Source organism: Lotus japonicus, chromosome 1 (assembly GCF_012489685.1).
Source record: "Lotus japonicus ecotype B-129 chromosome 1, LjGifu_v1.2".
Classification (NCBI taxonomy): domain Eukaryota; kingdom Viridiplantae; phylum Streptophyta; class Magnoliopsida; order Fabales; family Fabaceae; genus Lotus; species Lotus japonicus.
In genome coordinates, this window is record NC_080041.1 from 112,223,746 (window position 1) to 112,249,746 (window position 26,001).

The following is a 26,001-nucleotide window of genomic DNA, read 5'->3' on the forward strand; positions in this document are numbered from 1 at the left end:
ATGAAACTGAAATCTAGTTGACAAAGGGTTTGGATTTCATCACTAAAGCATTTCCTTCTTATCTCAGCGAGCAAATGAACTCAAGAGAGAAGGAGCATCAGTAATTAGCTGAATCTAGTGTGTAAAGATTACTGAAAAAAATGAAAGAGCAAGAGATGCTCGTACTTGGAAGTATGAGCTTTGTTCTCGTAGCAGTACTAATCCCACAGGCACCAAGAAGTATTTCTACAATGTTCAATGCAGAGCTTGGTAGGTTTGGCAAAGCTCTGCTGAGTGCTGACAACATAGGAATCAACCTCAATAGTCAAATTCTTGAGCATCACTTCCACAGTTGGAGCTTTGCTCCTAAGTCCTAAGACAATAGAAATAATCAATCAGTTTAAATCATCTATATATTATATTGGGATCAAATATATAATTTAGTGATTTGATTTCATCTTAAACATAAATTTAACCGATTCTTCTAAAAGTTAATAAAAGGCATAAACAGTGGCTAAAACGTTAGCCTGAAAGTGAAATGCTTGATTGTTGCAGTTATAAGGTTATGCCTAAGAAAAGGATATGCCATCCATTTTCATACGTAGCTCTATGTTTTTCCAAATTCACAGTAATTATAGAAAGAAAAAGAAAAATTAGTGTTTGAACAAACTTTTCATTCAAAATCTATACCTCAAGTCTCTGCCGTAATTCTTGAAGGGTAACACTAATTGGTATGGTAAACCCTAAATCAATCAAAGGACATACAAATTGAGAGTTTGCAGGGTGAAAATGAATGAAATAGAAGAAGGGTATTACGAATCCTAACCTTCCGACGCAGTTGCGGATAAGCTCTACGGTTTTCTCATATTTCCTTATGAACTTTCCAGATTCAACCTCCTCCGTTCTGCACTGCGATCTCACGATCTTATTGGTGGAGCATCGTTCTAAGTCTGAAATTGGCCATCGTCAGCGTCGACAGATTGGGGTTTAGGCCAGATCTGATTTCTCTCACAAAATTACGTGTATAATTTGCATCAGAGATGAATTTACCTGAGTCGATGAGGCCGCGAGAAACCGAATCACGAACTGCTCGTAAACAAATTGGAGAAGATGAAACAGGAAGAAAGGGGGGGTTGACAGGACCAACATCTGAAGAGGCCGTAAGAAACACGAATTAAAAGAGATGGAGAGCTTAGGGATGAAATCACGATTTAAAGTTGATTCATCACGAATTAAGTGATTTCGAAAATATGAATCAGATTTGGGGTTAATTAAGGAGCAATATGGCCACAGATTTGGAATGAAAATTAACCGTGTGGAAAAATAAAAAAGTAAAAACAGCTGGTATCTTAATGAAATTAAGGAATATAACAATAATTTCAAACTTATTTTCCATTAATATTGACAAAACCATGTATGAATAAAGACAAAACCGTGTGCTATTGACATTTCTAATTAATGATTCAATGATTTCGACCAATCAAAATGCAAGGATTTAGACCAATCAGCTAACGACATGTGGAAAATAGGTGAAACCAACCAATGGAGCTGTGACATGTGGAAATTAAATAACAGTACGGCCCACTTTGGTGGATGGGCTTTATATATTATTAAGATTCTCATTCAAATAGTTGTAACTTATTATCTAGTAAATGGAAGAAAAACTCAGATATAAACAACATCAGATAATAAAATGGCTCAACCAACAGAAAAATTCAAAAAAACACTTTCACTGATTTGCCAAATCAGCTGAAATCCCAAACGGGTTTAAACTTCTTCTGTCTTCATTCTATTTCCAGCTAGACCAAACAATACACAACTCTGCATTACATTACAATTGATGCGTTCAGATCAAAATACCTAAAGTGACATAAAAATATTCTGGGAAACTACTTACTACATGGCTTTGCTTTGCAGCTTAAATCTAACAAAGTAATCAATTTTAATATTAAAGTTTCTTTTTCAGAATAAGCTAAACTAGAAATCATCATCAAATTTTTTTTGTGCTGATTGTAATTTCAACCCGAGTACAGTGAAGTCCAAAAATCTCTCAATAGTGCGGATCTTAAGAGTCGAACTCTCTACTTAGGCGTTGAAACAAACTATTGTTACAACTTTTCTATCATTACTTTGAAATCAGGTATTTGGATTTTTTTTTTATCAAATAAAGAAAAACCTTAACATTAATTGTAACAAAAAGTTATAAAATCTGAAAATCAAACCAAATCGGAGCCACCGTGAGGAGCCTGTTGTAGATCACCGTCTCTAGTGGAACCAGAACGCTTGATGCCGGCATCACCAGCGGCGGTGATGATGGTGGCGCGGCAAATCGGGCAATTGGAGTGGTTACTGAGCCACAAATCGATGCAAGAAGCGTGAAACGAGTGCTTACACACGCTCAGCTTCCGTACCTCTTCGCCGTCGGCGAACACCGATAAGCACACCGGGCACTCGCCACCGATTTCCGCCGCGTGCTCCTCCTTCTGATACTTCACCACGGCGACTTCGCTCGCGCCGCCGATCTCAACGTCGTTGTGGTGCGAGAGGTCCGATGCGATTGACGGCTCGCCGGAGGCTCCTCCGCTTGATCGTTGCCGGCGGCTGAACGACGGGAACCGGAAGGCGAATATGAAGGTGTAGATTAGGGCGGGGATGGTGACAACGGCGACGAGAGCGAGGAGAAACTCGAGCGGAGACAAATTGACGGAGCTAGAATTGTCGGTGAATTGTGGTGTCGGCAGCACCGGCGGCGCCGGGAGGACTGTAATTTGGAAGACGGAGCTTGGAGCGCTGGCAAAAGGTTGTGGCGGTGGTGGGAAGAGGACGGTGATTTCTCCGGCGGAACGCGGCGGAGGAGGGAGGAGAAGTGGTGGCGGAGATGGGATAGTGGTGGGTGAATTTTGCATTGTGACAGGAATAAGAGTGAGAGTATTATTAATGTTGTGTGTGGTTGGTTTTGTTTAGAAACTTTACTGTTTTTTTTTTCTTGCTAAATTCTTTATTTAATTAAAAAATATTAAAAGTGGTTGAAAATGGATGTTAGGAGGAGAATGAAAGGGACTGAGTGTGGAGTTTTGTTCTGAAATTCTTGCAGGCAATAATGAATTATGTTTAGTTAACATCTCTATTCCACATTCACCTTGTAAAATAGGAAGAGAAATGAGATAAGTGAATAATATGATATGTAGTGTGACAAAAAATGCAAAGAAAAATAATATATAAAAATGAGATGAGAGAAAAAAAGAGGTATGTGAATGTATCATTACTAAGGCAATAATTGATTTGGGTGTGTAAGTGAGTGTGATGAGTATGGGAATGGAGAAATTTTTTGTTGCATGATATCAAGACAAAGAGCTCACAGCTGGACCATTTTGTCACACTACTTGGTTCTTTATTTATTTATTTTTTCTTTTTCTCTCAATGTTCTACTTTTCCAAGTCCAGTAGATCAAACAAGTCGGTAAGAATGAGAATTATTAAATGAGTTTTGCTATTATTAAGCGGATAAATATATGATATAGAAATGTGAAGCTTTTCATTTATAGAGTCACATAGTCACATTTAGGGGTGGAAATAGGCCAGACGGCTCGTCAGGAGCCTATGGCTCGGCTCGTTTGAGGCTCGGCCCGACTTGGCTCGTTTACTAAAAAGGACAGATCCAAACAATTTAAAAAGCCTATTTGGCCAGATAGGCCGGCCTACTTATATATTATATTATTAATAATATAAATATAATATAATTATATATAAATTTTTTTTTAAACTGATGTATACTTTAGTATAAAAGAAAACCCTAAGTTCATGCCCTAACCTAGACTAGAAACGTTCCAGACATATTCAGCATAGCACATCCTCAATCGCACAGGACGCAGGCTGCAGCCAGTCGCCACTATTGATCTGCCGCTGCCAAGTCCACCTCTCTTGCAATGATATAGGTTTAGTTTTTGAAATGCAATGATACAAGTTTTTTTATTTGAAAAGAAAGTGCAATGACATATAAAATGCTTATTAGCCCGCCATCCTAATGACCTTCTTTTGATAAAATTGACTGTTAAGTTAGGCTTTTAAGAAGGCTTGTAGGTCAGGCCAGGCCTTAGAAAAGGTCAGGCCAAGCCATAAAATTTGGTCTATTGATAGGCCACAGGCCAGGCTTGGGCCACCAAAAGAGAATGCAGGCCAGGCCTAGGCCACACAAAGCTTGGCTCGGCTCGACCTATTTCCACCCCTAGTCACATTGCTCGTAGCCTATTTCCTATGCATCAAACCAACATGTTATATAATTTTATGCAATATATTTATTTTTATTTTTATTTTTATTTTTATCAAACATCTTTCTATCCGTTTGAATCGATATTTAACTGGTGGAACCGATGTTCACACAATCCTTGAGGAGATAAACCCGTATTTGCTTTACTACGATGGAATCATATAAGGGTTTATTTTTAAAGCCAAAGGATTGTTTTTAAAAGTGACTTTAGTTTCTTATTTCTTTCACATTAAGTGTGGATACTCTTCCTTATCTTAGATAAGTTTTGTCGACTCTAAATTAGCACAACACACTTATTACTGTGGCTGACGCAAAATTAAAATTACTAGCGTCAATTATATAGGACGATTATAATACTATCATGTTAGCATCGTCCATGACCAGCTAATGTTCAGAGAGTTGGTGTGTGTGAGAGACATATCTAAGTGAGAAGAGTGTTTCTTATGTGAGGGTAAAAAAGATCGATAGAATCAAAGTTAACAACTGACATAAAAAAGTTATTAAAAACTACTCTGTTTATTTCCACACCCTTGATTTTGTTCGATACATCATCGCTGCTTTTCACATGCACATGATTGCTTTCTTCTATTGGGGGGAGACATGCTAACCCATTGATCGAGGAGCAAGACACCAATAGATATCGACGCCACATCTTAACCCAAAACCTTAGGGCATTAGGTTTATGAGTCACATTTCTTATATAGTCTTCTCCAACTCACACTTGAATTCTCAATAATCTTCCCCTCAAGTGCAAGTCGCCACCACATTATTCTTGCTCCTTCCGCGGAAGCTATCCACACTTGTATCGTCGTTTACTGCGTCAACGAAACCCGCCGCCTAGTCACACTGTTAGGAATACTTTCAAACAAAGAGTCGTTACCATGGTTCCACGAACCATTAACTCTGATACCTCTTGTTAGTGTAAACCTTATATGATCTATGAGATCGATCATGTCAAATCAATGAGAACAAATAACTATAGAGCGGAAGCGTACCTGGATCTATAAATAAAGGCAAAAGGAACCAATAAGGGATTGGTCTTCCAAATCAACAAGCGTGCCTGATAAATGTTTTTTTTCTCGTTGTTTGTACTGTTTTGGAACTAAACCATTATGATTCAATCGTAGTAAAGAAGATACAAGTTTATCGTCCTCAAAGATTGTGTGAACATCAGTTCCACTAGCTCAGCTCCCTTACTCTATTTTGGTGCCAAAATTGAGAGAAATTCAAAGAGAATAGGAGGGATCATTGGGCTTGGATTGATGGAGTGGAGCTCTGGAACGTGGGGAAAACCATGGGAGGACCATGACAACCTCTCGTCGTTGATTCGTCACCGTTCTTCTGGGTTTCATCTCTTCTTTCCCTATCCCTTGTATATGTTCTTTTCTATTTTTGTATTTAGAATGTATTTGAGAGAGAATTTGAGCTATTTTATTCCTTTTGGGTTTTCTAGAGGGTAAGGGTTTACGTCTAGGAATTCCAACTGATAGATTCACCTAGACTAGGGATAGTTAGGTAGATAACTCTCGGCGTCATAAGTGAAATGTACCTTTACAGAAGTGATTGAGTGGAAACAATTAGAGGATTAGGTGAATGCATTCTAAATATGTTTTCTTCTTTGTTACCTCCGTAAACTTTCCTTTACTGCTTTCATTTATATTAAAAAACCATAAAAACAATTATATCAAACATCTTTCTATCCGCTTGAATCGATATTTAACTGGTGGAACCGATGTTCACACAATCCTTGAGGACGATAAACCCGTATTTGCTTTACTACGATGGAATCATAAGGGTTTGGTTCCAAAACAGTACAATCAAGAAAAAAACCTTTATCAGTGCCGTCAGAGAAGTCCTTTAGGTTTCTCTCTATACTCTCAAATAATGAGATATTATGGAGAATTTTGCACTTGTTATTTGGGAACCATCACCCTGTTTATAGATAGGAGATATTAATATATATCTTTTATTTTTGTTTCAACCATCACTGAAACAAACAGAAATATATCCTTATGTGTCTACACATTAAAGACCAAATCTTATCAAATACATAACTAACCTAATTAACTGAAATCATATTTTATCTCATAATATCACATTTAATTGTGTATCACAAATTTACAGTTCATGATGCATAATCATTTACATATATAGCCCAATATTGGATAATGATCCAACAATCTTCGACTTGGGTTATATGTGAAACCTTATAATTATGCTTTAAAAATAACCAAAGTGAGTTCAACTTTGTTGTCCAAAACAAAACGTATTTATAACCAATCCGGTCCATCAATCATATCAGCATATGATCAAAGCGACCTTCGTATATACTAATCATAACTAAAATCCATCAATGTTCACATATGCTAATATAATCAAATGACATGGATCATAATTTGGATGTGTAGCATGAAAGTTTTCATGTAATGTGATCTAAACATGAAATCTTTCAACAGGTCATACTTAAAACCATAACGAGATCAACCTTAATAAATTCAGAGTGTGAACTCAACCAAAATGTTATTTATGCAGAAAATAACCACAAAATATATCCATAAACTAAATAACCAAAAAAATGTCCATAACATAAATGAATCCAAAAATATGAACTCCCTTTTCAAAAAAAATAAAATAAATAAACTCCCACAAAAACTGAATATTCTCAATAGATAAACACACGTACGAGCTGTGTTCTTATTATACTTTTTGGGTTGTAATCTCATCGTAAGCGGATCTGCAATAATGGAGTTTGTTCAAGATTTTTCTATAGACAAATGTCCACTCTGAACTCTTTCTTTCACAACTAGGAACTTTATATCTATTTGTCTCAACTTCTTCGAGCTCATGTTGTTGTTGTTAGAATATATGACTGCAGATTTATTGTCACAAAATAATCTGAGTGGTCTTTCACTACCATCAACTATACGCAGTCCCGTGACAAGGTTCTGCATGCAGTCATACACAATGGTTAGATGGCTCGTGACATGCTACAAACTCTACTGCCATGGTAGAAGATGCTATAAATGATTGTTTAGCACTCTTCCAAGAGATGGAACCGCCATGCAGCAGATTAATGTAGCCAAACATATATTTTATACTATATTGGCATCTAGTATATCAGAGTCAATATATTCAATGATCTCAAGCTGATCTGACTTCTAACAAGTGAGTATGTAACCATTTATGAAGGTTAGACCAAAGGGACACAATGGGGGATTGGATTGTGTCCATATAATTCGATCGCGATTGATTAGATTCTACTGGACTTCGTTTGATGAATAGCTTTGGTTAAGCTTGTAACCCAGAGACGAGTTATGCAGACGATGAAATAAAGAGTTAAACAATGGTTAATGAACACAAGTCTTTTATCCTAGCTCACCTTATATCGGTGGGCTACATCCAGTCCTTAGCAACAACCAAGATTTTCACCATCAAGTATCAAAGACTTCTCCTTACAAGTATTATTGTACGTGCCTCTTCAGGCATATTGAGTATTCTTTGTCTTGCCTCTCTAAGCATTGTTGAGTATTCTTTTATACATTGTGTCTGCATGCAACAAGTATTCTTTTATACACTGCCTCTCCAAGCAACGTAAATATTCTTTTATACATGACTTTTCAAGCAACGAGTATTCTTTTATACACTGCCTCTCAAGGAAACAAGTATTATTTTATACACGACATCTCCAAGAAACAAATATTCTTTATCCTGTCCTCTAGGTATTGTTGAGTATTCTTTCTCTGCCTCTCTAGACATTGTTGAGTATTCTTTCTCGTGCCTCATCAGGCATTTTCGAGCATTATTTCTCCTGGCTCTCTAGACATTACAAGTATTCTTTTTCATGCCTCTTCAGGCATATTGATATATGAATTGATTACATTCGATAGTGTTGTTCATATAGACTTATGAAATGTATACACGGATACAATACAATCAGTTCATCTCTAGTTGTATATGATAGAGCTAATAAACAATAGATTGCTTTCATTCCTTTTCTCGAATTAACTTGATCACATTGTTGAGATGATATGCGCGCCGCAAACCTCCTCTCTTGGTGTGGTCCACAAAGTCTTATAACGTCACAATATTTTTGCCACGTCATAGATGCTATATGAGAATTTTTCTCAAGAAAATATCATGTTTTTTTTTTTTTTGGTACATCGGAAAATTAAACAGGCAAGAAACAAAAACTACAAAGCTAACAAATCTCTAGCCAGAATCGGCTGAAGCTCTTGAGGAGGGCTCTCAAGACAAGTCAGGGGGCAAAGGAGGCTAGCTCCAAGTCCTGCGAGACAATCAGCTGCTGCATTCGCCTCTCTAGGGACGTAAGCAAGAGTAACAGTCCAATCCCGATCCAGGAGAAGACGAATATCCAGGAGCTCAGACGCCAAGGCATGAAACTGATACCGATCATTCTCCAAAGCTTCCACAATATCCAAACAATCAACTTCGCAAGTAGCTCTCCTAACATTGGCATTCCACAACAGTGTTAGACCATGCTTTAGAGCTGCAATCTCCGCCCGAAGAGCATCTCCTCCTAGGCTACCTGCATAGAAACCAGATATCCAAGCACCATGGGCATCCCGAACAATGCCACCCATTCCCATTCGATCATCATCATGCTTAAACGCCCCATCTGAGTTCATTTTGTACTCACCGGAAACAGGGGGAGCCCAACGGAGTGGAGCATCGTCGACCATGGACAACGACAGACCTCTCGTGAGTAATAGATCATAATCCCTGTGCTCTGTAATAATCCAATTCACAGTGCTTACCATTGTCCAATCGTTATCGCCTAGGACTTCATTATTCCTCCATCTCCATATACCCCATATTGCTGTAAAAAACAGAGAAGCATGAGGACCTTGAGCTTGCGATTTTACCCAGGCTTGGGCATTACTCACAAAGAAGCCTGGCCACCCGAGAGCATTAAGCCGAACCCAGACATCACGCGCAATTCTACAGTCCCTGAGGCAATGCAAGATGTCCTCGAATTGATGTTGACAGCGCGGGCAAGCAGGGGAATTTGCAAGCTTGCATCTGAACCGAAAGCTATTGACTTGGATCGCACCCTGCATGATAAACCAGACAAAGACCCGAATTTTTTCCGGAACCTGAATTTTCCAAATCCATTTCCAGGAATTATAGTCAATATTCACAGTATTCCACACACATTATTATTCTGATAATAATGAAAAGCTAATAATATATATATATTATATATATATATATATATAATTTGGCTATTACTGCACCAACTCAAGAACTTTTAAAACTCAAAATTTAAGTTTTTTTAAAAATAAATTCCATGGTTCACAAGATATTTAAGCAAGTGGAAAATCAAACACTCAACCTTTTTTTTCTAAAAGAAGGCGATCATAAGAAAGCTGATGAGATTCCTTACCTCTTTAATAAAGAAGATAATAGTAAATTAAAGATGAAGTGAATGAGGTGTTTGGGGTTGATCTTGGGCAGTTTTGGTCAGCAATATGAAGATGGTGAAGAACTTGACACTCTTCTCTCACTTTCTCTCCTTTCTCTTCCTAGTTTCTCTTTCAACACTTTGAAAAAAAAAATGTGTGCATGGTGAGAGAGAGAGAGAGGGGTGCGCAACTTATCTAGGGTGAGGAGTGGTGAATTTTTTTCACTTTTCACCTTACTAATGTCTTGTGTAAAAATATGTAGCTTTCACTCATTAAACCTCCTTGTTGTTTAGTGTTGGTCTTATCCACTGTGACTAGACATCTGTGGAGATCCACATCAACACTAATCCCTTACTCACTCACCTTGAATCTTGGTAGCAAAATATCTCAAACAGTTTTTCCCGAGATTCGACTCGTTTAAGACTCAAAAATATTATCCATCGAAAATATTTTTAACATAGCAATATTACAATCAAATTTCACAAAATCAAACATATATCATCATGAAGATAAGGAAAATTTCAATTTCCTTCTCAAATTTACGACGACTTGGCCATTTTCAACTGTTTCATAACGTAACTAAAATTCTTAAGCAATGTCAAGAATTTATCACTTCAATTATAACTTCATTATAACGAGGCGTGAATATTATTTTCTCTTTGATTTAATTCAATCACTTTCTCACAAGAACAAATTATGCTAATACGAACAAAAAACATAAAAGCGGAAAATCAAATAGTTTATTTTCCGAAATAAATTCTAGGTCTTATAATAACAATAAAGCCCAATACATAGATCCAACTCAACAGAACAGGTGCCAAAGTTATTAAAATTACTTCAATGATAATTATTAAATATCAATTTTTAAATGTGTATATTAATTATGTACACAAAGAGAGCTTTGATACCAGCAATTTAATATACAAAAAAAAGAAAAATTGAATACTATTTATTTAGATGTTTCAAAAAAATGATTTTTATTATGTTTATAATGAAAACTATTTTAATATTTATTTATTTAATTACACTATAGTATTTTTTATACAATATTAAAAAATGTTGTAAATAAACCCACATGTATTATATCCAGTACACTATATTAAAAGTAAATATTTTAAAAATATACCTACTCACAAATATCATTTGTATCATTCTCTAATTAAATTTTCTACTTTTTTTTTGAAACTAATTTTTATACTTAATATAATTATTATATATATATATATAAATACTAATTATCTTCATTTTATTATTTTTTTTCTCCTCAATTGATAGTTCATATGTTAACTAATTTTATATTTTTTCCATTCGTTTTTAATCAAAGGATAACGTTGAAATTAAAAAAATTAAAATAATAAAAACTATTAACTAAAGATATGTTGGTTTTAAAGAATAAGATTTCATTAACGAGTTATTTAACTTGAAGAGACAAGGAAAAATAATAATTTAATTTCAATGTTTTGTATATATTATGGATACATGTATCATTTTCTCTCCGATTAAAGAAAAATATATTATTATATTTATGTTTCATTCAAAATCAATGTTTTGTTACTCTTTCTCTCACCGTGTCGTAAGAAAAATCTTTTTTCAACAGTCAATTTTTTATTTTCGTAGATAGTAATTTATTTTTTAATAACTAATTTTGTTTTTAATCTTAGTCAAACCCAGTCCTTATTTAATTTTCTCTCTATCTAATTTTTTTATGCTATCATTATATCATATACCATATTCATTATTTTTCTTCTAGTTCTCAATCTCTACATTCATGGGTGTCAACCCAACATTTTCCTTATAGATGGTTAAGCATATCCTCTCATCTGAGCACCATTGATCCACAACCCCCACAGACCAAAACAAAGAGAGCATTTGATCCCAAAATACAACAGAGAAAATGGTGGCACCAGAATTCAATAGTGGTGGTCGCCTTGGTGGTTGGAGAGGAACAAAGACCTTCATCCACCGTGCTCTTACCAGCCGTTGGTTCATGCTATTTGCATGTTCACTAATCATGGCCGTTGGTGGGGCAACCTACATGTTTGGCCTATACTCCAACGTTGTCAAATCCTCTTTAGGCTACGATCAATCCACTCTGAACCTTCTCAGCTTCTACAAAGACCTTGGTGCCAATGTTGGAGTCATCTCCGGGCTAATCAACGAGGTCACGCCGCCATGGGTGGTGCTCTCAATTGGGATCATCATGAACTTCTTTGGCTACTTCATGATATGGCTCGCTGTCACAGGTCACATTTCCAAACCCCATTTTGGCAAATGTGCCTCTATATTTGCATAGGTGCAAATTCTCAAACTTTTGTAAGCACTGGTGCTTTGATCACATGTGTCAAGAATTTCCCTGGAAGCAGAGGCAGTGTTTTAGGCCTTCTCAAAGGTTATATTGGGCTAAGTGGTGCTATAATCACACAGTTTTACCATGCCTTGTATGGTGAAAATTCCCAATCTTTGATCTTGTTCATTGCTTATCTCCCTGCAGCTGTTTCCTCTATTTTTCTTCCAGCAATTAGGATGTTAAAATTAAACATTGCACAACAACAAAAAGAGCATAAAGTTTTGTACAATTTTCTTTATATGTCACTTGGCCTTGCTGGGGTTCTCATGGGGTTGATCATTGCTCAAAAAACATTGAGCTTTTCAAGGATTGAGTACATTGCTGCTGGAATTGGGGTTATGTTTCTGCTTTTTCTCCCACTTGCTCTAGTTTCCAGGGAGGAGTTCAAGCTCTTGAAGACCAAGTCCCAAGCTGTCACCAACCCATCTCAATTAAAAGTCAATATAGAACCACCAAAGGTTGTAGCAGTAGCATCATCTACCCACACAAGCTCACACAAGAAAAATTCTTGTTTGAGCACCATTTTGAAACCCCCAAAAAGGGGAGAAGACTACACCATTCTTCAAGCCCTGTTCAGTGTTGACATGTTGATTCTCTTCATAGCAACAACATTTGGTGCTGGTGGAACATTAGCTGCCATTGACAACCTAGGACAAATTGGGGACTCATTGGGATACCCGAGTAAGAGCACCACAACCTTTGTGTCCTTAGTGAGCATATGGAACTATCTTGGAAGAGTGGTTTCTGGTTATGCCTCTGAAATCTTATTAACCAAATACAGGTTCCCTCGTCCCTACATGCTAACTCTAGTTATGCTTCTATCTTGTGTTGGCCATGTTCTGATAGCCCTTGGTGTCCCAAATTCTCTCTACATTGCTTCAGTGATTATTGGGTTTTGTTTAGGGGCTCTATGGCCGTTAGTGTTTGTAATCATATCAGACATTTTTGGTTTGAAATACTACTCAACATTGTACAATTTTGGAGCTGCGGCAAGCCCTGTTGGATCTTACATACTAAGCGTGAGAGTGGCAGGGTATTTGTATGATAAAGAGGGTTTGAAGCAGTTGCACGCTAAGGGACTCACTAGAGAAGCAGGGAAAGACCTAATTTGTGTAGGAATAGAATGCTACAGGATGGCTTTTATCATCATCACTGCATCAACCCTGATTGGTTGTTTTGTTTCCCTCATTTTGGCTCTGAGGACTAGGAAATTTTACAAAGGTGGTGTTTACAGAAAGTTTAGGGAAGAAGTTGAAGTAGAGACTGAGATGGGGAGTGCCAAAACTGATGTTGTTCTTCCTGAAACAGAAGGCAAGGCAACCTTAAGCGCCACTGAGGCTATTCCTAGAACTACCACAAGTGGCTTTTAGGAATCAGATTAAAGTAATTGACAGTGAACTGTGTTTAAGGCTTACCGTACATGTAACAATTATTAAAAGATCAATTTTATAAGATCTCTAAAATAACAATCTTCTATCATCATCTGATCCAAAGAAAAAAAAATTACCAGAGGACGACTATATATGAAGTCAGTGACCGATATTAATATTTATAAATTGGTAGAAGAGATAGCCCTTAAGTTGCTGAAGTTACCACAAGTAGATCAAATGTAGGGGGAAAACGTAAGCATTTTCTTACATGTTTGAAATGATAATATAAATGTTGAATAAGATGATAGCAAAGTGCAAAACCTGGTGGCAAATCTCATAGTCACCGGTACTATCACCTTCTAATTGCACCATCTTTGAACGCATTTTCTATTTATATGCAACATTGATCAAAATCAAAAGAGAGGGCTCAAATTATTAATCTAAAAAAGGGCCATAACTGGGCACATGCTAATATAGTTAACTAGCAGATATTGAACTTTAATGAACTAACACACAAATCTCCAGCTTGAATGACCTGGCAAAAGTTAAGCTACTATCATGGTTTAATCCATTTAAGTTTAAAAGCTTGTGTTAACACCATCAAACATAAGAGACAAGATTGCCAAGGTATATATATAGCTATTTTTTTTTGAAAATGAGTATATATATATATATATATATATATATATATATATATATATATATAGCTATAAAAATTGATTTTTCAAACTACACAGTAAAAGCAATTAACAAGGCATTTTTTTACCTTCATGGTGCTAAAAGAAGAACAGAGTGTCTCCATGGATGACTTAAGATGCTCAAGAAATCACATGCAAATTGCTTGACCATAAAGGGTTTGTGGCAACCACCTTTGGTTCTTAATAGAAAGTATACAAGGGTAGATTCACTGACCAACTAGCAGAACAAACAGATTTCAATCATTCATAAGTAAGAAAATTTCTTCAGAAATCACACGCATTAAGAAAAATTCCATCCTAGACATGGTACTGTTTCCACTATAATAAGGGAACAAGCATTGAGGTAGCTGGCTCTTTTCAAAGTACATGGATATAACATCATTGCTATCGGTGTGTTGTACGAGTTTATTTATAATATAGTATAAAATTTACTATACTGTAATTAAATAAATAAATATTAAAATAGTTTTTCATTATAAATATGACGAATGCACTATCGCATGTGCGTGTCAAAGTAATTCTGCAATTAAACTGATTAGTGCAGTAATGTGTAACACCAAGATCGTTCTCTGCAGGGCTCAATTGGATTATAGACCGAATTCAGAGCTGAAAGCAAGTAAAGGGGGGGGGGGGTTGGTTGGTTGGTTGGTTGGTTGATTATCAAGCAGTAAAATACAAGGTTAATTTATCAGATGAGAAAAACTTTAGCCTACAGGTTATAATAGTCAAGTGCAGAACCTTCATCGATATCAAGAGATTAATTCAATAATTATTCAAGTCTCTGAGTAGAAACTCAACTCACAATCGTGAGTTGGAATCCTAGATCCTCTACCGAAAGATCGTCCAGAAATTGGTTTGTTCAAGTTAAGAAAGAGACATCGCCCCCTCATAGTACAAGAACAGTTTTAAGAGACATGATCCCCAAAGCTAACAACCAATCGTTGTTAGAGATCTACGTACCTTTGATAACATGATCCACAGTTGCTTCAACTGATTCACTCGCTTAGATAAGACAATAAGAACGAGCTGAGACTTTGAATTCATACGTCATGAACAAAAAGTATATTCAAGCATGAGTAAAGATCATAAATCAACTTTGAATAAAATGACGAATTACTTTTAAATAACATAATATCATATATGCAAACACATTAAAAAAAAGTGTGCACAATTAAAAACAAAGCAAAAATAGTAAAAACTAAATTAAAAACTACTACTATGATTCCCACCCCCACAATTAAATTGCACATTGTCCTCAATGTAACACACAAATCAACAAGTAATATGACAAATGTATAAAAGAGAAGGGATATGAAGATGGCAACGATGGCAGCGACAGTGGTGCAGTGTTGGTGGTGGCGATGGCAGCGACGGTGGTGGTGGTGGTGGTAATTGTGACAGTGGATTAAATAATTTCAAGTAACTTATAAGTCACAATCTTATTATGTTGTATCCATCATTTATATGTTTAGAATTAAATAATTCATAATTTTAATGTATGAGTGAAATTAAATAATCCAATACAATATTAACCTACAAAACGAGACCTACCATTTTCTATGAATCTAAGAGCATCTCCAATGGTAGTATCTAATGTTAAATACATATTCATATGAATATCTATTATCATTGGAGTACATATTCAATTCCAACATGACAAATATGAGTATGTGAGAATAGATACTCCACACTAGACTTGAAAAATGAGCTTGTATTTATTACAAGCACTTATAATTAATATAATTGGAGACAAATAATAAAATATATAAATGTGATGTTGATGGTGAGATCCCCTATAGAAACTTTTAAGAGTTGTTGGGTTGAAGTAAAAAGTTAGTAATTAAAGTGGTGTAGATGATGTGACACTATGAGAAATTGTAAAAAATGAAGTGTAGATATTTTAGTGAGTATTTTTTTTTTGGCAAACAAAATTGTATTTAGGAGGTACTAGGGGTACCTCAACCTATAATATTTTAGTGAGTATGATGGATGTAGATGCTCTAAGAACTTGTACATTTTTCTATATATGTTACTTGAAAGAGTTGAGACACATCAAATGTCTCAATTTTTTCTCAATCACTTTTTATTTATTTCCATCCATTATATCCATTACTTATTTTCATCTTTGGTTTGGTTGAATGCATGTTGGATGTAATAATATTTATCTTTTCTATGAGTTGATTAATTATAACCATTTGGAATGATCGTAGTGCCACCAATCTATTGGATAATAATAACTGAGAAATCTATTGACCACTTTACCCGCGAGTATATAAATTCCAATAGGCATCAACATTTGTATGCAGCTAGCATTCCTAAGGTTGAAATTTTTTAGAGATGATGATGTCAGGTAGGAATCAATTATATTTTCAATCAACATAAAGTTGGGTTACAAGATTACAACTAAACTGTCAAAAAAAAAATTAAAACTAAGAAAATTATTTGTTAAAATGGACCATCATTATTATCTTTTTTGGCACATTAAAAAGATAAATTGCACTCTTCAAAAATTAATTTCTAAATTTCTATCACCCAACCTATATGTCACCTACATTTTATCGCGAGATCATTCGTGATAAAAGAATAAAAATGAATAGGTTACTTAACACCTGTGAGAAAAAAAAAATTACGGTTGTTATCTTGATCTGAAAGCTTTTATCATGGGGCGTATAGTTTGATGCATTAAGACTTCCTTTCTCATAAAGACTGTGGCACCGTTTGGGAGCACCATTCAGGTTTGAACGGATGGCTGCAGGCACAAAATCCGGAGTGAGAAAGAGAAACTAGCGGCACGAGTAGTTTTGGTTTTTCTGCTTCATTACTTACATCTATCTATCTTCCATCCAAAACTGCCTTTCTCTCACTCTAAAACCACCCATTACCCTCTCTCTTACATAATATGCTTTGTTTTTTCTAGTGGGAAAACTCCCAAACCCCATTTGAACTTATCTAAGAAAGAGAAAAAAATTGAAATAAGAAAATAAACTCCCCAGAAGAAACCAGAACACACACATGGGTGGTTGTCTATGTTAAGTTTCAATCAATTTAAGCATGTGGTGTCCTTGAAATTGTCATGGTCACGTTAAGGCCTTGATTGGCTTTCTGGGTTTGGGAAGAATCTCTGGTTTTTACCCCTTGGCTGCTGTGTTAGTGTTACCCCTCCTGAAAAGTTTGGTATTTTTGAAGAGATCATCATCAACTTTAATTTTTGTGTTGTTCTTCCCAGTTCTCCTGTGTTGTTTGATTGATGTCTAATCAGTTTGATTATGACACAATTTGAAATAAAATAGCAATGAAACTGGTTTTGAAACAGTAAACGTCGCTTTCTTTGAAGGTAAGAGAGGGTTTTATTATATATTGCAACTTGTTTGATCCTCTCGTGAACTGTGTGGGTTGATGTATAGAATCAGATGTTTTCTGTTGCAACCCTTCTTAGGATTTGAAACAAAATAACCTTATCTCCTTTTGCTTCCTTAATTGGATACAACAATACCATACCAGATCTTCCCCTTTTGTACTGATAAGTACAACAAAGAAAGAAAAATTATCACTCTTTCTCTATATCTTAGTTTCTCTCTCCTCTTTTTTTTTCTTTGTCTAAACCTAACACCCATACCATATCTGAAAGAAACCTACTGCATTCAACAAAGGATTTTTCAAAGATCTGTTGATGAATGATGGAGTGTGGAGTTGAGTTGCAAGGAGGAGTAGATCTGCATGCAACAGAAACAGTTGACCCTGTTGTTGGTTTTGGCACCACCTTGGAGGAAGAAAGAGATATGTGGCTGAACACTACTGACCAAGATGATCTCTTAGGTGTAAACGATGCTACTGCTTCCATGTTCTACTCTGATTTCCCCTCTCTCCCTGATTTCTCATGCATGTCATCATCATCATCTTCTTCATCCTCAACACCTGCACTTCCATTGAACAACATAGCATGCTCCACCACCACAACCTCCTCCTGTTCCTCCGCCTCTTCCTCTTCTGCCGCTTCGTGGGCGGTTCTGAAATCAGATGCTGATGTGGAAGAGAAAAACGGTTACATGCAGCAGCAGCATCAGCATCAACAGCAAGATCCGATAGATCATGCAATAACAAGAACACCGGTTACTGGGGCTTTGTCTTCAACTGCTTCCATGGAGATTTCACAACAACAGCATGATCCTGTTATTGTTGGAGATTGCATGGATGGTGTGATGGAGATGGATACTTTTGGCTACATGGAGCTTTTAGAAGCCAATGAGTTTTTTGACCCTGCTTCCATTTTTCAGAATGAAGAGAATCCATTAGTGGAGTTCACACAGCAAGATCAACATCCACATGCAACGGTGTTGCAGAACATGGAATTATCTGCACCTTTTCAAGGGACAACAGAGGAGGATCAGATTCTTGAATCTGTTACTGCTACCAACAATAATGAGGAAGAAATTATCCAAAGAGAGGAAGAAGGTGGTATTGGTGGTGCAGATGATGAAATGAGCATGGTGTTCTTGGAGTGGTTGAAGTCGAACAAGGATAGCGTCTCTGCCAATGACTTGAGAAACGTGAAGCTCAAGAGGGCAACCATAGAAAGCGCCGCGAGGCGATTGGGTGGAGGGAAAGAAGGGATGAAGCAATTGCTAAAGCTCATTCTTGAATGGGTTCAAACCAGCCATCTTCAGAATAAGAGGCGCAAGGACAATAACAACAACAACAATATTGCACTGCCACAACAATTTCTGGATCCTTGTCAGAACCAGAACACTAATGGTAATTCATTTGCACCTGATCAATCAAACTCTTGTTTCAACCAGAGTACTACAACCTGGCTCTCTTCGCCACCGCAGCCGCCAACAAATGCTACTTTTGGAGCAGATCAAGCTCCTCTCATGGTGGCTCCGTTTTCACAACCCATGGTTGGATATGTGGGTGACCCTTACTCTGCTTCAAATAACCATAATAACCCTTACCAGCCTGCTGCTACTGAATACCACATGATGGAATCAACTCATCCATGGCCTGCTCATCCTAATTCTCAGTTCGCTGTTGCTTCTCACTATAATCAATCATTTGGGGACAACAGCCTTCTTCAACCAGCGGCGTTCGGAGGCTACGGTGGCAACCAGTATCCTTATCAGTTTTTTCATGGCCCTGGTGATAGGTTGATGAGATTAGGACCCTCGGCTACAAAAGAAGCGAGGAAGAAGAGGATGGCGAGGCAGAGAAGGGTTTTGTCTCATCACAGGCATCATAATAATCACCATCAAAATCAAGCTTCTGACCCACATGCAATGTTGGGAACTGATAATTGCACCGCTGTTATGGCTGCAAATCCGGCCAATTGGATGTACTGGCAGCAGACCATGGCACCAGTGGTACCGGCTGAGCCACCACAGGCGCAGCAACCAGCTCATCAGCCGGCAGAGCGGCCCTCCATGCAAACACAGAATAGTCATCAGGGCCGAGGCGCTGCGTCAGATAGGAGACAGGTTGGTGGTGCTTTTTTTGGTTAAGTTAATGTTGCTAGTTAATTTGTGTTTGCTAATTGATTATATGTGATGTGAAATTATCAAAAATTTATATGCATCAGTTTGTTTCTGTTTTCTTTCAATTTATGAACATTCTCAGTTTTTAAGACCAGAGTTTTAAATTATGGTAGCGTCGCGGCAGCAGCGCGTTGCCAATCCGGGGACTTGAAAAGCGGCCGCAATTGCGGTTGCGGACAACAATTTGAAACTCCGGTTAAGACTGTTACGTGTTTTCTTGATTAATATATAATGAGTGGCTTATCAACTGGTTATTTGTTTGATTGATTGATAGGGTTGGAAGCCTGAGAAGAACTTGAGGTTCCTTCTGCAAAAGGTGTTGAAGCAAAGCGATGTGGGAAGTTTGGGGAGAATTGTTTTGCCAAAAGTAATCCTTTATCTACTAGCTAGTTAGTTATTTTCTCTTGATCAGCATATAAAAACAAAAAATCCTATTTATATCAGTTAATTTTACTTTGGTGAAATTAAATATTTTGCACAGAAAGAGGCAGAAACTCATTTGCCAGAACTGGAGGCAAGAGATGGAATTTCCATAACAATGGAAGACATTGGAACTTCTCGCGTTTGGAACATGCGCTACAGGTTGGTATTCAAAACTCCATCGCCAATTTTGTATGTTGCATTTTTTGTTCTACATTTCTGCTGCATTGAGACTAAAATTTTCTCATTTGAATGATTTCTTCTTGGAGCATCAGATACTGGCCAAACAACAAAAGTAGAATGTATTTGCTTGAGAACACTGGTGTGTTTTCTCTCTTCTGATTTGGCTTACTCACTAGCCTTTTGTGCTAAACCTTTTTCCTCACTTTCATTTTTAATGAACTGGATTTTTCATGTGATTTTGCAGGGGACTTTGTTAGAGCCAATGGACTCCAAGAGGGAGATTTCATAGTGATATATTCAGATGTGAAGTGTGGCAAATTTGTAAGAACCTTATCTCTAATTTTGCAATTTTAATTTTTAATTATATTATATTTCTTGGTGTATGAACTTTTGAATTATGTAAGTCTATTTTTCTTTTAAAATGCTGATTATTAATTGGAGGGGATTTTTTTTTTCCCAAACAGATGATTAGAGGAGTGAAAGTGAGGCAACAGGGGTCAAAACCAGAGACCAAGAAATCAGGAAAATCGCAGAAAAACCAGCAGAATGGGATCAATGCAGCAAATACAGCTGGAGCTGCTGTTGGTAATAATGGCATACCATCTTCACAGAAGCAAAAAACAGAGAAGGGAGTAAATTAAATATGAACATAGCTAGTATGCATGTATAATAATATAAATGAATTTGTAGAATAAATGTTGTGGAGTTTTAGCATGCTCCCTGATGGATGGAGGCTGTCATGGATTTGTATTTTGGGTTGTATTTCTTAGTATATCACTGCAATTGTGTGAAAATGCTGTGTGTGTGTTTAACATGATTGTGCATGTAATTAACTTAATCAGGGGTTTAAGTGTATGTGATGTCCATTATAATTTGAATTTTTACATTATAGTTGATAGAAAATCAAGGTGGATTAGTTGATTCAAGAAAAGCCTCATGTCCAGAGTTATAAAGCGGTATATGAGAAAGAAACTTTGTAGAGGAATTTCTTTGAGAAGACCCATTTTAAACTACGTTTTTCAGAGACCTGATTTTTTTTTAATGAAATACATGTATATGAAAATATAAATTCAAACTTACCATGTATAGCTATCAATTTTAATAACTAAATTTACACATCGGGTTTACTTTGATTTGTTGTTTATATATATCTTTTTTTTTAAGTTGCTTATATAAATCTTATAATGCATAATATGTTCTTATTTAGTGTATCTTTAATGTATAAAGTAGTTTAATGAAAATATTGCTATAATAATAAGGCTTGGCTCGAGGGATTTGATACCCTAAGTTTTTCTTTGTGAAAATTGTATAAGAAGGAAGAGAATAAGTTCGAGAATAAAATAAAGAGGATAACAAAAATAAAACTCTCTAACTATCCACAAGAATACATAATTGTCTAAACACGCTACCACTTCTTCATTTCTTATTCTAAGCCGTGGAAGGTAGGTCTTCTCGTCCGCACCATCTTACGTACAACCCACAAGGACATGGGCTTGTTGGAAGGGCGGATTGCGTCCGACGTCTAGGTGACTATTATCATGCCTTTTTGGGAAGGGATCGAGCCAAAAAATTAAGACTTATGGCTTTGCCATTAGCCATGGCTTTTTAACCCATCCAAGTCTGTTTTGAGTCAGGGGTTACCTAAAGCACCTGGCTTAGTGCAATGGTTGAGACTATGTCTAAGAGAATTGTGACTGTTAAAGAGGTTGTTAAGGCCCATTTGGAGGCTCTTGGGACAAAGAACAAGGTTGCTGCCGACAAATGCCGAAGAGCTAGTTTTCAATGTGGGCAACGATGTGATGGCATGGTGTTCTAATTTAAAAAAAAGGTATTTAGTTAATTTTGCTTATCCGAACTTTGTATCTGATCTGGAAAACTTTCCTACTTTGAAGAGAGATAGAGCAATCATTTCCCCTACTCTTGAGAGTGTAGAACATGAGTGTAGAACATGTAACAACTTCATGTTATCAATTATCCCTGGGGCTGAGAGAGAGAGTACTTGAGTTATCATACACCATTTAGGTCAGACGAAGATTTAGAGATTGATGCAGAATGGTTCACGTCAGAAATCTTGAATGACGTCAAATACTTGGGAATTTCAAACCGTTGACTGATATTGAATTGGGGGTCCCTATAATGCTTCTTTAGAATATATATCAGTCTGCTGGTTTGTGCAATGGAACTCGATTGATTGCGACTGCTTTGACTTCCCATATTATTGTTGCTTCTCTTTTAATAAGATCTTATTCAGCGGAAAATAGTTTTTTATTCCGAGGATGTCATTAACTCCACTCTAGACTTCCTTTCAAATTACAACGAAGCTCTCACTCTCGATCCCCTATCTTTCTTTCCGGAATTGGATCCCCACATATTTTAATTCTCACATAACCATGTCATGTCAAGAACTGAGCCTTTAATTTGATTTTAACGAAATATAAGCTTTTAATGGAAATATGGAGAGAGAAAATTAAAATTGTGCGGAAAATATAACTGTCCATTAGATTTCATTAAAAAAGTGTAAATAATTAAATGTCTTGATCTTTCCCATGATCATATGATGTGAGATTAACACATGAGGGGATCTAAATCTCTTTCTTTCCTTATTTCTCTTTTATTTGGTTATTTAGTTTACAGGGACTTGAAGACCCATTGCATAAGAGGGTTGCGTAGGCGCAAGCTTCAAAACTTGCCGAGCCGAATTAGTAATTTATCTTTTATTTAATTTAATTTAATTTAAAACATATAATAATGAATAAAAAATCTTCTTTTTAGGTAAGATAATTAGTTTTGAAGTTATTAAATTTTGTGTGATTAATTAGAGGTACAATTTATGTAAACTGGCGTCGTAGGGTGCTGAAACCTTCCTTTGATGTAAATGACTCCCGGATTTAGAACTCTAGTTGTAGACCAGTATCTAATTATTTTTAGGGTTCAAATTTCCCTTAATAAGTTGATGACTAGTCTATACTCTATGGTGTTTTTTTTGTTAAGCCAAATATATATTAATAAGTGCACAAGAAGTGCTAAAAGAAGTATACATGAGAAGGTCACTAACAGATACAAAAAGAAAGGAAAATAAGAAAAACACATAGGAGGTATTAGTCAGCACAACAGTGGGAAAAATCAGGGGAGAAAGCAGTCCCCGAGAGTCCCAACTAGAAGGCCTTCCACTACTAATCCCCTTTCCCACACCAACGATAACAAGTGACATATATCAGCATATATATAATCTATGGTGTGTTATTAATTTTCTTATATTCTATTTCACTGCCCCGTCATTTCAAGTTTCAAACAACAAGAGAACACGTAAGAGGGAATAAAGTAACAACTTTGTCTCTACAGAAGTCCGCGTGAGCGTTTCCATTAAAAACCCTTGCAACTCGATGTGCTAGCGGAGGCAAGAATTTGAGCAAAGTTTCTAGCTAGGGTTTTAGCATCTGATGCTCTAATTATAATTCTTTAAGGAATGCACTCCCAAGGTGGTTAACCCTAAATTGATTGTAATTCCTAACCGACTAATCGAATGAACCTGGTCCAATTCATCTCATGAACCGAGTCTAATAAGGCAATATTTTTTTTTAGAAAGTTAAAAACATATTATAAAAAGCTTGAAAGCTCTCAAGCAAAGAAAACAACCCAATCAACAATAACAGCACCTAAAAAAAACCGCTAAAAACCTCAAAGCGACAAAAAGCGCCCCAAACACTCCAAAGGCCAACAAATCCCAACAAAAAGATGTCCCTAGGAAACGGTAGATGCCAACAAGGGACCAAAGCAACAACACCAAAGAAGAAAACCCCTTACAGAAGAAACAGGCCAAAACTCCCTAAAAAGCTAGCCCGCTAAGGAACCCCATAAAGCCTAGGATGGGTAGAAATGAGATGATCGGCAAGACCTTGAATGGCTTCCTCCTCGGATCCAATGGCGACGACTCCTAACTGTTTGGCAGAGAGAAAGTCCCTTCGAGCTCGCGTAAAGGCACGATCACAACCCCGAGCTTCAGGAAGGATTAGAGAAGAACCTTTTTCAGGCGAAACCTCGACCCTCGGAATCTCAGCAACCTCAACCCTCGAAATCTTAGCAACCTCGTCAATCAAAAAACCGAGTGCCTTTTGCTTCCTTGGCGTAGAGACTTTCCTAGGTCGCCCTCTTCTCCGCCACTCCGTCACCGTAGGCGCCACAGCAACCAACAATCCCTCACCAACGTCTTCAAGCACCAGTAGCGTCCATCCCCGCTTCTGGGAACAGAGTCGCATGGGGGCACCTCCCCTCAGCAACGACCGAAGAAGCTATGCCACCCACACAACCAGAAACAAGGATCTCAGGGAAGAAGAAAGTCGGTGGGCAGCAAAGGCAAGGAGAGGCCCGCGAGAGACCTAATACAAGGGATTCTTCGACATCAGAAGCATCTGAACAAGACCTGACCAACCTCTTGTGACTAGTCAAATTAGACAAAGTTGTCGGAACCACGAGATTGTCAGTCGCAGCATCAAGTCTTGAACTCCCTAAATGCGGAAATCTTGCAAGGGCCACCGTCAGAATCGATCCCCCTAAAAGAACCTCATTGAACATATTGATCGCCACCAAAACCAGCTCCAGAAAAGAATATCTCACGAAGCCAAAACGGAAAGCCCGCCTGAAACGCCTCTCTCTCTGAACGAAGACATTCAGCAGGCTTCCAATTTGGCTGAAGAGCCCCTTGATCTGGAAATAATCAGCAAAGTCAGAAATCTCGTCGACGAAGAGGGTGAAAGACGGATGAACGAACTCTCCTTTTCTGGCGAACCGATCTGCGCCGTCGCTCTCGCTCGCCGGCTCCCCCTCGCCGATCGCCACATCATCCGGACCGAAGCCACCACCAGATGGATGCTCTTGCCGTCGCAAGCCAAGGGGGCCCTATCAAAGGAAGGGGAAGGGGGCGGAAACGAGACATGAGGAAGGAGGGCCAGAGGAAAGCATAAGAAGAGTGGGGGCTCGAGCCGCCGATGACGAGAGGAGAGGGGTGGCGGCGCTGGAGAAAGAGGTTTCAGAATTATGGGTTAATTTTATGCATGTAACCCTATAGGTATCTCTTTCTTATTTATGATGTAATAATTAAATATAGGTATCTCTTTCATTTTAGGCTGCAATTACATAATGTTTTGTCCGAAATCTTATTTCCGAATTAATGTTTACTTTTATTGTGTACATATTTTAATTCTTTACAATACAAAACATCCCATCACAGATTACAACAACATCGCACATCAACCTTTGGAATGATGAAGCCATAGCACCTGCCCCCTCTCTTGTAGCCAAAGTTATGGCACGCTTGATTGCATTTATTGTTACAACCTGCCCCTATGCATTTAGTTCCCGTAGGATCATAGTCGATCTGAAAGCCAATCACTGGTCCTGCATCGATCACAAAGTAAATTAAAAATTTCATGCACAAGAGGTTGCTTATGTATTATATATATTTTTTCAAAAAATAGAATAATACCATAATTTAATAGGTTATAAGAAGAACTCTTTAAGATGAGATCCTATATAAACACAAAATTCTTCCCAACACATCAGTCGTGTAATAGAAAAAAATAACAATACGTACTGCTTGAAAAGAATTATAAACTAAAAATCCCAACAAAAACCCAAGTAACAAATTATTATTTATCATTTGATATGTTGGGTGTATCTGCCAATAAAATTTATAATCTTTAAAACTCTCGTAGAAAAAAATTATTAAATCCTACTTATTTAAAAGCATAAGACAAAGGTTTTTAATTTTTTAATCACTAGATAACAAAA

The 26,001-nt window shown here is 37.0% G+C and overlaps 2 protein-coding genes and 1 pseudogene across 2 annotated transcripts; 2 read left to right on the top strand and 1 right to left on the bottom strand.

Annotated features, from left to right (window-relative positions):
- Positions 1-1,743: 1,743 nt before the first annotated feature.
- On the bottom strand, positions 1,744-2,921 carry LOC130729309 (RING-H2 finger protein ATL33-like). The gene has a single exon (XM_057581018.1). It carries the CDS (start codon positions 2,883-2,885, stop codon positions 2,196-2,198), a length of 690 nt encoding a protein of 229 aa, XP_057437001.1. The 5' UTR covers positions 2,886-2,921; the 3' UTR covers positions 1,744-2,195.
- Positions 2,922-11,562: 8,641 nt separating this feature from the next.
- Positions 11,563-13,385, top strand: LOC130719472 (protein NUCLEAR FUSION DEFECTIVE 4-like; annotated as a pseudogene).
- Positions 13,386-17,424: 4,039 nt separating this feature from the next.
- On the top strand, positions 17,425-21,021 carry LOC130732450 (B3 domain-containing transcription factor ABI3). The gene is made up of 6 exons (XM_057584496.1): positions 17,425-19,554; positions 19,886-19,978; positions 20,093-20,193; positions 20,307-20,353; positions 20,459-20,535; positions 20,679-21,021. The coding sequence occupies exons 1-6, from the start codon at positions 17,758-17,760 to the stop codon at positions 20,853-20,855; spliced, it is 2,292 nt and encodes a 763-aa protein (XP_057440479.1). The 5' UTR covers positions 17,425-17,757; the 3' UTR covers positions 20,856-21,021.
- The last annotated feature ends 4,980 nt before the right edge of the window (positions 21,022-26,001 follow it).

What these genes read in the sequence shown, in the direction of transcription:
- LOC130732450 (XM_057584496.1), top strand. Translation starts at nt 17,758, where the DNA reads ATGATGGAGTGTGGAGTTGAGTTGCAAGGAGGAGTAGATCTGCATGCA. An exon ending in CTGCGTCAGATAGGAGACAG is followed by an intron (nt 19,555 to 19,885) that starts GTTGGTGGTGCT and finishes ATTGATTGATAG; the next exon opens with GGTTGGAAGCCTGAGAAGAA. An exon ending in GTTTGGAACATGCGCTACAG is followed by an intron (nt 20,194 to 20,306) that starts GTTGGTATTCAA and finishes TTGGAGCATCAG; the next exon opens with ATACTGGCCAAACAACAAAA.
- LOC130729309 (XM_057581018.1), bottom strand. Translation starts at nt 2,885, where the DNA reads ATGCAAAATTCACCCACCACTATCCCATCTCCGCCACCACTTCTCCTC.